The sequence below is a fragment of the Panthera pardus genome, unplaced genomic scaffold, assembly GCF_024362965.1.
Source record: "Panthera pardus isolate Hobbes unplaced genomic scaffold, ASM2436296v1 HiC_scaffold_10, whole genome shotgun sequence".
NCBI lineage: Eukaryota > Metazoa > Chordata > Mammalia > Carnivora > Felidae > Panthera > Panthera pardus.
Window position 1 is genome coordinate 69,687,206 of NW_026526655.1, and position 13,555 is coordinate 69,700,760.

General features: G+C 35.5%; 1 protein-coding gene across 6 annotated transcripts in view; it reads left to right on the forward strand.

Moving 5' to 3' along the window:
* Positions 1-13,555, forward strand: part of KCNH7 (potassium voltage-gated channel subfamily H member 7) — a 478,227-nt gene that overhangs the window by 424,034 nt on the left and 40,638 nt on the right. For all 6 annotated transcript variants that reach the window (XM_019457808.2, XM_019457841.2, XM_019457812.2 and 3 more), the window contains one exon: positions 3,067-3,266. In XM_019457808.2, the coding sequence (XP_019313353.1) occupies positions 3,067-3,266 (200 nt within the window). The remainder of the gene's footprint in view (positions 1-3,066; positions 3,267-13,555) is intronic.

Here is a 13,555-nt window from a genome sequence, read left to right on the forward strand (position 1 = left end):
GGAAGTATATGCCCATACAAAGACTTGTACACAAATGTTCGCAGCAGTTTTACTCATAGTAACCAAAAATGAAACAATGAGCTTTCTGTCAACAGAAGAGATGAACTGAACTGGTAGAGCCATTGGATGGATACTGCACAGTGATTAAAAAAAAAAAAGAAAAGAACATTTTAATGATTTATACAGCAACAGGATTAATTTCAAAAACATGCTGAACAAAAGAAGTCAACACAAATGAATGTATACATCATGACTCCATTTATATGAAAACCTAGGAAATGCAAACTAATCTTTAATGACATACATTGGAACTTAGTGGTTGTCTAGGTTCTGAAGTGAGTATGCAGGCAGCCAACGAACACTGGAGAATCTTTTGGGGTGATGGAATGTTCTATATCTTGATTGTGTTTATAGCAGCGTATACATTGGTAAAAATTAATTGATCTGTGCCATTAACACCTATTTAATTTATTGTATGTAAATTACACACCGATAACATCTAATTTTTTAGGTTAAACTTTTTAAAAGTTTGTGTATTAGGTAGAAAACGTGTATTTGCTCTATCTGTACATTTCAGCTAATGTTTAATGGCCTACTAAATACATCCATTTGGTTAGCATATCAGATTTTAGGTGTGGTGTGCTGAAGGCAGTTTTAAGATACACCTGTTTTGTTTCTATAATATCCAAGCCTAAAACAAACCATCTGGTGAAATTGCAACTATCTATTGAGGAAAGCTAAATAAAATATTGAGTTGAAGAGAGAAATGCCTTTATATAGTCTACCATCTTGCTTTTGACTCATATTTTGATTCATATTTGCCATCTTACTTTTGACTCGTATGCCAATTGTTAAACATTAACTGAATAATGTATAAAGAATATAACTATGTTGTGCTTCTTTCTTGCTTACGGCTCCAGTTGCTCCTGAAAAAAAAATCAGAAAAAATAATTTGTGCCTTCATTACAACTTAAAAAGCCACCACATAGAATTGCCTAAGAGAAATACATGTTATTCATATATTAAACTACATGCTTTTAATCTAGATTTTGCCATTTTGTCAATGAATGAAAATACCTGTCTGTGACCCAGACTAATGTTTTGGTTCATTTTCATAGCAGTATGGAGATAAAGCCACAGTGTAGAAATGAAACCATAGTATGTATTACAAACAAATTAAGAATGCTTTCCCTGACCCGCCTCCAAGTAGTTATGTGCTTTAAATAAAATAACTGGCATTGAGGGGCACCTGCGTGATTCACCTGGTTAAGCGTCCGACTTCAGCTCAGGTCATGATCTTACAGTCCTTGAGTTTGAGCCCTGCGTTGGGCTCTGTGCTGACAGCTCAGAGCCCGGAGCCTGCTTCAGATTCTGTGTCTCCCTCTCTTTCTGCCCCTCCCCTGCTCATGCTCTGTCTCTCTCTGTCTCAAAAATAAATAAAAACATTAAAAAAATTAAAAAAAAATAACTGGCATTGATTATGTCCCCCTGATTAAATCAAATGAACTTAATGTGTGCTACCTGAGAAAATGATAGATACTTTGGAGACACAACAGCATGCATAAATATTTCTGACACTACAGTTAGGAAGAGTAAAATGCATTTTTCACAGGAGTCTCCTTGGATCACAGGAATCAGTTTCAGGCAAGTATTGCTAACTCTCTTCTTAATCAACTACTCTTTTACTCAAATTAGGCACAAGTCTTTATCTTTGGAAGGTCCAATCTAAACAGCTTGTCTACCTTACTGAGAATTACTGTCCTTCACACATCCCAGGTCAGGCTCACTACAGATCTCCCCAACTTTCATCTCTAAATAGATAAAAACAAAGGGTCACTTCTTTCTCTATGGCATTCTCTGACTTGAGGTATCTATGGTATACAAGGCCATATGAACCAAGAGACAAAGATCAGATGGAAAATTAAGCAAATGACCAAGAAGATAAGTTGTTTTAAAATGCTTAACCCGAATTTGGTCAAAATCTACTTGAAAAACGATCAAGGGGTTTATAGAAGTAAAGGTCTGTAAAGTGTGTTGTGCTGGTGGGGGGCGGGTGGGGAATGTGTTTGTTGAATACAATTGAATCAAACACTGTGGTCATTTTTTACCACGTGCTCAGGATATTGCAGGCCCAGTGCCTTAAACATATGCTACCCTCTCTCTACGGTTCTGACACATGCCCAGAGATAGAATACGGTCCATGTATCATGATTTGACTTTCTGTATAGAATATAGCACTGTTTTAGGATTATTGGAAACAATACAAACATAAAAGGAAAGAGAAGATACTCAAAGAACTTATGTTAAATCACAAAGATTTAGCCCGGAAAACACTTATTCTACATAAGTACTGGAATGTATAGCAAGGGTTCTCATTGCAGTTCTTTCTTCTCACAGACAAAAGGGAAATGTATATTCTATTTTTTTCTACAAAAATAAAATGATGTCCTCATACTCAAGCCTGAGATATGTTTCTCATGTCAAAATACTGTAAAACTGAATTTTAATAGGTTAAAAATCATATACAAATAAATAAGGAAAGTATGAGTTCCTTAAAACAATGTATCATTCCTTAGCAAAACCAAAGTATTCAAAATAATCTTGAGATTTATAATAGATTTTTAATATTAAAAGGTTAGGTTTGAGTCTGAGAGACAGAGATGTCACAGGTTAAAAATAAACATTTTAATCCAGCTCCAGAAAACATATCTGTGGTAACTCTGTGACATATATCCTTATTACATTACAAAGAAAATGTTTATTTTAAAGGCATTTTATCTCTGTAGTCAATATTCCAGATCATAGGTTGATAATGTAAACAATCTGAGTTTATATTCTAATTTAGAATCCATGGTGAATTTGGAGACTTTTCCTCTCCAGGTTTATTATCAAATTTACAAAATTTATAATATTGGCTTCACTTAATTTTTTTTCCCCATTGGCCAGTGATAAATCTTTACAACTGGATTGAGATCATAAAAAAATCTACAAACTTGAGATTCTGACAAGATATAAAAATGCCCAAGTGCAGTCTTCCCCTATAACTTTGTTTTTTATCCAATCCAGCACTAATGTATGCAAGCATTTTTGGAAATGTATCTGCAATTATCCAAAGACTATACTCGGGAACTGCCAGGTACCACATGCAGATGCTTCGAGTAAAAGAGTTCATTCGCTTTCACCAAATCCCCAACCCTCTGAGGCAACGGCTTGAAGAATATTTCCAGCATGCATGGACATACACCAATGGCATTGACATGAACATGGTATGTATTTCTGTTTTCCAAAATGGAAGTACTTCAGGCATTATAGCTACAGTTCAAATGGGAAAGCCAGTCTCACCAGCTTTGAACCCCTTGCTTTTGTTTTCCTCTCGGATGTTTATTTTCTCCCCTGGAGATAGTCTCTCATTCTCAATTCATGGCATTGCATGGTGCTATATCTAGTTATACTGTGTGGCAAAGGCATTATAACATGATGCAAACTGATATAACTGTGTAGTAGAGTTCCCACTTCTGGTTAGGGAGAACATGATTAACACAGGATTTGGGCTTTCAGCACTTGTCCTAGCTTCCAGCACCCAAAAAAATAGTTGGACCCATGTGTGTTAAGATTTGACAAGCAAATAGTAACAATCACTCTGATGCCCCCGAACAGAAATCCAAAGTTAACATTCCTTTAAAAAAAAACAGGACATTTTGAGGATTTGTGGGAGAGGTTAGGGAACTTCAGCATGCCATAAACATTTTATGATTGGAAGTTTCATATTTCTGTTAAGGACAAATTTTTCTATATTTACAATTAACTATGTGCCCTTTTACTGTACCTGGTTTAATGCATCTTTCCTTTCAAGGAGGAAATATGGATTTCTTCATAACTTTTAAGCAAATTCAACATCAACAATCACTTTTCATAATTCCTCCCACGTCTATCAATGTTTAAAAATCAACATAATTAAGGACATCACCATGGCATAAAGAGCTCTTTTTATTATTAGGTGAATTGCACACATTCTCTTGACCTACCTGTATAGCTACAGAGACTGATTCCTACAGATAAATTATGTGACACGCCCAAATTCTATGGCATATCACAGATCTATTAGGAAAGATTAAAAATATGATGGCCTCCCATCTGTCAACTCCTCCAGTGAGCAAGGACCCTGTTGCTAAGAATTCTTCAGAAAATCAAACCACTCACATTTAATGACATGAACAGCATAATACAATTTTTGCATAAGTGAGCCTATCCAATTTAATTTGACATTTTTTATTTGACTGGTAATATTCTGACAAAAAAGCAAAGGTTAAAAATTAGCAGTCAAAGGGCAGAAGGCATTGCAAATGTTGCCCAATTTGAAAGCCATGTAAGGATAAGCAGATTAAAGCCAAATGTGATGTATTTGACTGAGAAGTAAGGACATGCAGCTATAAAAATTTACATTTGATAAGCCAATCAATTAGTACATTTCATATAAAAGCATAACTGAATTCCATGAGTTATTTCTAATTATCCCAAAGTTACTTGAGAAAATTCATTTGATAAATTTATATCACTAAGATATAACTTAAATTTCATAAGAAAGCACCTACCAATTTATCACTTTCGATGCTTCCATCTGTATTATTGTTGAACAAAGATACCAGCATTCAGAAACTATTGGGGATTCTGTAACTCTGGGTTGGCTGAAGCAGTGTCAAGACTTTTTAATCAGAACACGTGTCACTCAATTTTGTTGTTCCATACTGCCAGATTATTTCACTAACAGTAATAAAACAATTATATATTGTACATCCCCTCTCCATATAACTAGTTTTGTGACCATTTTTGTGATAAAGTCTCTTTTTGACAACGATTTAGCTTTCATTGTTTGACTCTATTACCTATGAATATGGTTTATATACCACTTGCCTATTTACAATGTACTTATGAAAGATTTATCTCTTTCCTGTCTGCTTCACACCTTAATACATGGAATCACAACACCCACCGGTAAGAACAGGAGGTATTTATATCCAATTTAATTCTCGTGTAAATTGTGGAGAACACCCTTGTTATCTGTCAGGTTTAGAGCTTGTTAAGTGATTTCCAATGTTAGTTCTGATCTTTTTTGCATGATGTAGCAAAGGAAATACAAAGCAAGGACCTGGAGAAGATAACCTGAAGAGGCCAAGTACAGAATAGAAATCCTTAAGTTTAACAAGAACTTGACCTCTAGTAATATTTATATACAGTTTCCCCCTCCCCACAAAAAGTCACTTATCTGCTCCTTCCTCCACTCTGATAAAGGTTATGGGTATACGGTTTGCATTAGATAATTGTCATAAAGAAAATGTCATTCTCTTTCATCATCCTCTATTTTCATGATGTAGGTGCTTTACTTTCCTTCCATCTGCATGCCTGTAATTACATGATCCTGGAGTGTGTAAGCTCGAAACCATGTGCCACTGAGTCTTGCATGTGGTTTTGAGAGCTTGACTTTGCACGAACTTCTTGTTTGTACACAGTGTCTACATTTCTCATCTTGTGACTGCAAAGTGAGTAAAAAAATCAAAGTGCAAGATAACTGAAAACTCAGCAAGTGGAAGATGCCTGCTTGTTACACACAATGTGCAAAAAACAAAACAAAGTTAGAGAAAAGTAACTGTACTCTTAGACTATTGAGAGGTTAAAAAAAAAGTAGATTTTTTTACCACTAAAACCACATTCTTATAACCCCCGTGTCTTGTTAGTTTATTGTTAACCAAATAGTAATTTAATAATAATTTAAAGTGATTTAAATTTATGTATTGTGATACATAAAAGTACATCAAACTGTTGTATTTTACATCAGCATTTCACGTTATTTCATTTAAGCACAACCTTAGACATAGTTTCTCGTGAAACATTTCAGGTCATTTTTTTTTTTTTTACTGTCCAACCATGTCAAAATGAGGTAAAAGGTTTCCAATTACATGTATTAACTGACTCAAAATTATTTTTCATAACCCAAAACATGGGATTCCTTGACAGAACTCAAAACATAGGAAATAGGCCTAAAATGTGCAGCCATATTTCTTATTCCCTGGATCTTTTGCTTTTTGTGAAATAGCTATTGTCACAATATTCCAGAACCAAAAGTATTCTGGGGAAATTTATGGGCTCCCTTTCAATGGAACCAAATGGTTCAGAGTACAAAAGGAAAAGAGTCAAGATAATGAAATTAGAGAAAGGATAGTGTTCTTTTGTATCTGATGTCAAGCTTAGGAATAATGACAATTTTCTCAAAAATGTCTATAGGTCAATTCTGAAAAACTCTCTCCCTTCTACTCCTCCAAATTTGACCAGTTAGGAAGAGGAGATACTTTCTCAGATTAAGATTGAGAAAGGGTATCTCAAGGATTTTCCCAAATTGAAAGCTGTCCTCTGACCCAGTCTGACACTTTCTGACATTATCCCACATTGTCAAGAACTGAAAGTCAATCTAGAGTCAAATTTCTTCATATTACACACAAGGGCTTGGCCTTGTGACCAGGCTCTATACATCATCCTGGAGGGAGGGAAATAAATCATTCATGACAGAAACGACTTCATAATTTAAAATTATATTGACATGGAAGACAATCCTTTATGAACAACTGAGGAAGAATTTTATTTCTTATCTTAAAAATGCCCCCCCCTAGTTATGCCTAATAATATAAAAAAATAAGAACAGGCATTCAGAAGACCTAAATACCAGCTCTTCAATTTGCCACTCATCTTGGACAAGTCACTTAACCTCTCTGTAATTTCATGAAACTTGTCATTGTCAAATGTTTTTAAAGCACCAGAACTCAAATATGCTAAACATATAGAACAATTATTATGGGAGATTTTCTGCTTAAAGATGGAGATTCAAACCTACCTGCTGCCTGCTCCCTTGCTATCTGTAGTGAGCTTCTGGTTCTCTTTTATGGTGAATTGTCAATGACAGAGAACAGAAGGGAACCATTTCAGGTAAACACTAGGACAGGAATTGAGTCCCATATGTGGGGAAGCACAAGAGAAAATTAAGGCAGGTAGTGCAGAAACAACTTTGTTTAATTTATTTTAAGAGGAAAGAGAGCAACTGACATTTTTTTTTTATCCTGAGGTATTAATGGAGAAATTTTTGAGAAAGAGACATAGAAAGGAGTTGGAATGAGAACCTAGGAAGAGGGATGAATGTTTCAGCAGGGTAGATAGACAAGTTTTCCTTAAAGACAGGCAGGTACAAAAAGAAAAAGGGTAAAGGCACTGACTTTGAGTAGAAAAGGAGTAAACTCAATGGTATTAGCACCACATGGTCCAATCTCCTTGGTTAAGCAGAGGGTAGATTAAGTCCTCAGAAAGAAGGAGGTATAAAATAGGAGAAGAGTTGAAGAAGCGGGGAGAACTTTTAGGGATCTCATTCAAGAGTCAACTGAGTAGGCTAAAAATGCTTAGAACCAAAATAGGACTCGGAGTGACAAATCATTCATTTATAATAGCCCAAACAAACAAAGCCAATCAAAATGGAGAAGAGACAAATAAATAATAAGCATATTATTTAATAGAAATTCTTACTCCTTGGAGTTGATGTGATGTCTAAGAAGCATCTTAGTGAAAATCTGGTTTCCTTCAACGGCTCTTCTCCAGCTCCTCTGCTATCCCTCAGAGAATCATTTGTTAACTCTACCTATTGACCTTAAGTACTAACTACTACCTACCTACGACTACTACTGACTGCTGACTACTCTGTACTTAATTGTTAACTACAAACACTGATTATTTCTGCATCCATGATCTAACTCTACGCCATCAAATACTTTGTTGTACCTATTCTCTAGGCTAACTGAAATGACTTCATCTATGCCAGGCCTTTATATAAATCTCCTCCACTCACAGTCTATTCTGATACACCATAGTGAAAGGTAATGATGAGCTCTTTCAGTCCTGTGCAAGTCAGCCGCTCATACAGAAACAGTCCTTGTGACATTAAACCCCATTGGAAATGTTAAGCAAAATATACAGAACAGCATGGCTTGTTTTTACCATATTGTTTTCATCCCCCTTTTAACTTTTTCTAAGGATCCTTTATGCAGCCAAGTTGATAAATAGGGTCAATGGAAAACCTTTGATTCTTTAGTCATAAAGTTTAAAAACATGATTAAAAATACGGTGGCCTCATATTTACCCCTCTAGCAGGCAAGGATTCTAGGAATTCTTCAGAGAAGAAAATCACTTATATTTAAAGATACCAATAGCACAACACAATTTTCACATCGGTGTATAGTTTGCATTGATGTTTTTTTTGTTTGACCGGTAATATTCTTAACAAAAAAGCATAGTTTCAAAACCAGCAGTCAGCCTGCAAAAAGCATTGCAGATATTGCCGAATTTGAAAAACATGTTGCTTCTCTACACAGACTAGCGAGTAAATTCATACATTTGAAAATGGGGCATGGAGACTGGCAAAAACCTGCATTGATTTTATTTTTTTTATATTTATTTATTTATTTTTTATTCTCAAGTTAGTTAACATACAGTATAGTCTTGGCTTCAGCAGTAAGTAGAATATAGTGATTCATCACTTACAACACCCAGGGCTCATCCCATCAGGACTGGTGAGACATCTTTTAGTTTTCTGTAAGGAAATACCTAGGTACTATTTAAGAGCTGTATTAAAATAGCTGTCTACAATGTACTTTAGAAGATGTTTTCATCTGCATGCTGATTAGTTAACAGAAACTGCCTGGCTCTACAGAAACTATGTAGGCAGCAAAGTTTCTTGCTAGCAAGAAATCTCCTAGCACACGTGCTTGCCTAGTGTAGCCAGTACCTGAACCATATGTGCTTTAGAAAGGGCAAGGTGCATGTCTTTCCTATTTTTTACCAAGCTACTTACTCTAAAGTCTCAAAAATAGCACACAGAGCAGCAAGTACCATCTGGAGCCCCCTGACATGCACAATAGCAGACTTCAGACAGGCATCTGGTATTTTTGTGTCCCAAATGGTATGTGCCCCATCATGTTTCACAAATGATTATGGTCACTTCATCCTTGTCTCCAACCGTTATCAAGAAGGACTTATTTACGGCTGGCACCATGCTGCTTCTGTGCAAAGGGAGCTCTTAACAGTGGGATTTTATTTTCGGTGGTTCCTGAACCACGGGAAATGACAGCGTGGCCTGGGGCTTTACGCATGAAAAAACAGTCATTGCAAAAACACCACACTGAGGCAGTGGAACATATTGCAGTTCTTCCGTTCATTAGTAATGTTCTTCTCCCAACAATAGGATAGTGGAAATGATGTGTCCAATTTTTTTTTAGCTCTTTGAAATAATGGTACTATTCAAACAGGACGCTAGAGTGCAACTTCTCCTGCTGGAGCATGTGATGCGTTTCCAAACACTTTCTCTGGAGTCCTAGAAGCACAGGAGTAATTCAAACTCCATTCAGTTTGAGATCACTTAGTACTCAACACAGATTTAGCCTATAATTTAAAAAAATACAGAAAGACATCAAAATTTAGCTTTCCAACATTCTGTAAATATGACTTTCAGTCCCTTTTAATTCAAATATCAGAGTAATTCAGCATTTATCAAACTTAATGAAATCAAGCCATTCACAATTTCTCACAAAATAAAGTCCAGTATTTTCTTTAGTGGGAGAATTATCTGAGACATTGCAGGAACCTGGAAATTTATATTGAAATGGATGTGTAAAAAAAAAAGAAAAGAAAGAAAGAAAGAAATGGATATGTAAATAGTCCACCCACTATGTCAGAGTTTAGGTGTTTTTTTTTTTTTAATTTATTTTTTTAATATACATCTAAACAGATGTCAGAGTTTTTTTTATATCAGTTTTTAGGGGTAAAAACAAACAAGAGTAAGTTCATCCAGTTCAATTGTTCTTATAGTCTTAAGGCAGTAGTACTTAAGGAATTGACATATTTTTTAATTGTTTTCTTGGTTTAGACATTATGCTATCCGCGTGGATGAGTGTGAGTGGAAAAAATATATAATCCTTGCCTCTTTTATAGCAGATGTTCCTTAAAAACCTCTTTTTGTTTGCATCTTGGGGCTCCTATTGGTCAGGTGGGTCACCCCCAGAAGTCTACACTCAATTTAAGAACTGATAAGAATCATTCTTATTCAGGCTCCAGCACCTAAGATAGTACATTTTCATACTCTGTAGCTGTGCTAAATCATTTATATAAGTGCTGCAGTTCATTTTTTTCCCACTCCACTGGAATCTTCTTAGATCACAATGCTTTACACCACCATAGAACTGAAACATATCAGTAGTTAGAAACGCCTACCAGGGTGAGAAGATAAGTCAAAGGTTCATTCTGTGTAGGTATAATTCTTGTATTTGAATCATAGAGCTCCATTTCTACTAGCCCTCATCTTGGTTTTGCTTTGTTTGGTTTGGTTTGGTTTGGTTTGGTTTGGTTTGGTTTGGTTTGGTTTATGTATTTATTTTGAGAGAGAGAGAGTGCACACAAGCAGAGGAAGGACAGGGAGAGAGGAAAGAGATAGAATCCCAGGCAGCCTCTGCGCCATGAGCGCAGAGCTGGTCACAGGGCTCCATCTCAGGACCTGTGAGATTATGACCTGAGCCAAAACCAAGAGGGACGCTCACCCAACAGAGCCACACAGGCGCCCCACCCTCAGCTTGTTCTAACAGTGGAATCACTATGTGTGGATGCCAGGAAATTGGGGTGTTAGTCGTATTTTAAGATGGGCACTTTAGCCCAGAATCTGACTCTAATTTTGTCTGCTTTGTCAATGACCAGTGCTTCATATTGAACAATAGACACAAAACACTGAGGTCACAGCATTATAATAAAGCACGTATGGTTAATCAAGATGTTTCCTCTATAAATTACCTATATGCAGCATTTTTGTATAGTTTTTTGGTTACCTTTTTCTTATTTTATAAGAAATCTCTGTGAATTATAGATAATAATGTTTTGTCTGTCATCTATATTGCAATTTGTTTCTAATCTCTTTTCAATATATTGATTTTGTTAAAAATATCTTTCAGATTTAAAAATGTTTTTTTTAAAAAAAAATTCTTTTAAATATGGTCCAGTTAGTCAACTTATATAGTTCAGAGATCTTGTCCTGATTTTCAAAGGTCCTATGAAACATATGGATTATACAATTAGTGTCCCAGATTTACTTGTAAATTTTGTTGTGTGATTAGAAAGAAAATTCTGTATTCTGTTTGAAATGTAGCTTTGTAGATTATTTTCTTTATCTGAATAGAAGGTAGAATGTAAATAAGTCATTATTTTTCTATTGATTCAAAATACCATCTTATTTAAACATTAAATTGTCAGATATAATTGGTATATGTATCTTTACTTTCTTTTTTTTTTTTTTTTTTAAATTTTTTTTTCAACGTTTTTTTATTCATTTTTGGGACAGAGAGAGACAGAGCATGAACGGGGGAGGGGCAGAGAGAGAGGGAGACACAGAATCGGAAACAGGCTCCAGGCTCCGAGCCGTCAGCCCAGAGCCTGACGCGGGGCTCGAACTCACGGACCGCGAGATCGTGACCTGGCTGAAGTCGGACGCTTAACCGACTGCGCCACCCAGGCGCCCCTGTATCTTTACTTTCAAATTGGCTCTATTTGTTCATTCCTATGGCAATATAATAATTTGTACCTAGTGACTTTATACTATGCTTTAATATCTGACAAAGTAGGTCAACCCTAACTAATCTTGTTTTTCTTATTTTCCCTGGCTACTTGAGAGTTCTTATTCTTCCAGATAAGATATATGACTGTTTTCACTCAATTACAACAAAGTCCACATTGACATTTGAGATAATCCAAAGATGAGATTGTCAGATCTGGCTAATGAGAGTCGGAAATTGTAACCAATATCAAGATTTACCAACAATGTCAAGAATGTATATAATTTGGGGCTCCTGGGTGGTTCAGTCAGTTGAGCGTCCATCTCTTGATTTCAGTTCAGATCATGATCTCACAGTTTGTGAGATTGAACCCCACATCATGCTCTGTGCTGACAGTGCAGAGACGCTCTCTCTCAAAATACATAAATAAACATTAAAAAAAAAAAAAAGAATGTATGGGGGCGCCTGGGTGGCTCTGTCAGTTAAGCCTCTGACTTCGGCTCAGGTCATGATCTCATGGTTCGTGGTTTCGAGCCCTGGGTCGGGCTCTGTGCTGACAGCTCAGAGACTGGAGCCAGCTTGGGATTCTGTGTCTCCCTCTCTTTCTGCCTGTCCCCCACACCCACTCTGTCTCTCTTTCTCGCTCAAATATAAATAAACATTAAAAAAATTTTTTTAAGAAATTCTTATCTTTGCTATTAAATTTATTCTTCAACTTTGTACAGCATAGTCAGTTAAACAAATGACATATATTACACATTTCCATTTTTACCTGTGTATAGATAATAAGGAGTCAAACTATCTTCTTTACAGCAACCTAGTACATTCCCTACATTGTTTTGATAGGACTTTTTCTTAGTTTAATGTAATTTGGTTTGGTTTGGGGTTTTGGAGGATTTTCCTTGAGCATTTATGTTGGATATTCTAGATGTGCAGTCATATCAGCATCAAAAAGAAAGAAATTCATTCTCTCTTTTTAAATACTATGTATTATGATTTTTAGTTCACTAGATCTTCCGAAACAATTTTGAATAGTGATAGCTGACTTCAATAAAAATAACTTCACCATTAAGACTAATACTTTTAAAATATCTTTGCATTCCTGAAATACACGCTACTTGGTCACTTATTTTTTATTCTTTTTTGATTCTGTTGGTTAGTAAATTATTTAGAATTTTGCCTCTATTTTGATATGGCATACACTTATATGTTCTTTTAATGTTAGAAAGAAATTATCTGTAAAACCATGTGGTCCTGGGGGTTTTCATATAGGTCTTTAATCACCATTTCAACTCTACTAGGTATTTATTTACTCTTTTTCTTCCTTGGCCAATATGGTAATGTTTGTTTTGTGAAGCATTCGTCCATTTCATCTAGGCTTTCAGAGTTGTAAAATGGCATGTAGGGTTCTCTTCTAACCCAGACTTTTCTGTATCAGCAGGTACATCTGCCTTCTCATTCCTAAACTTGTATGTTTTGTTCTCTCTACTAGCCTTCAGCAGGCTTTCAAAAGATTTATGAATTTCATTGGATGTTGTTCAAGGAACTAGCCTTTGCATTAATTTATACTTGCCACTATTCTTTTTATTTCCAGAGTTTGCCCTCATTAATTCCCCATTTTTATTCCTTTGGATTGGTCTATTATTTTCAAGATTGTATTAAGGTCTTTTATTGTTGGAGTCTTTCTTCTGTAATACCGAAGGCATTAAGACTGTACATTTTCCTTTCAATGCAAGCTTTTCTGTGGTTGCATCGGTTTTGGTATGACTTGTTCTCCTTTTATTGCTTTCTGCATTATTTCTTCTTTGATCCAAAGGTTATCATAAAGTGTGGTTCTTAATAGCCATGTATTTCTGATTTTCTGGTCATGTTTTAATAATTTTTAAAACTTTTTGGATTATAGTCAGAGTTAATGGACTATATAACATTTC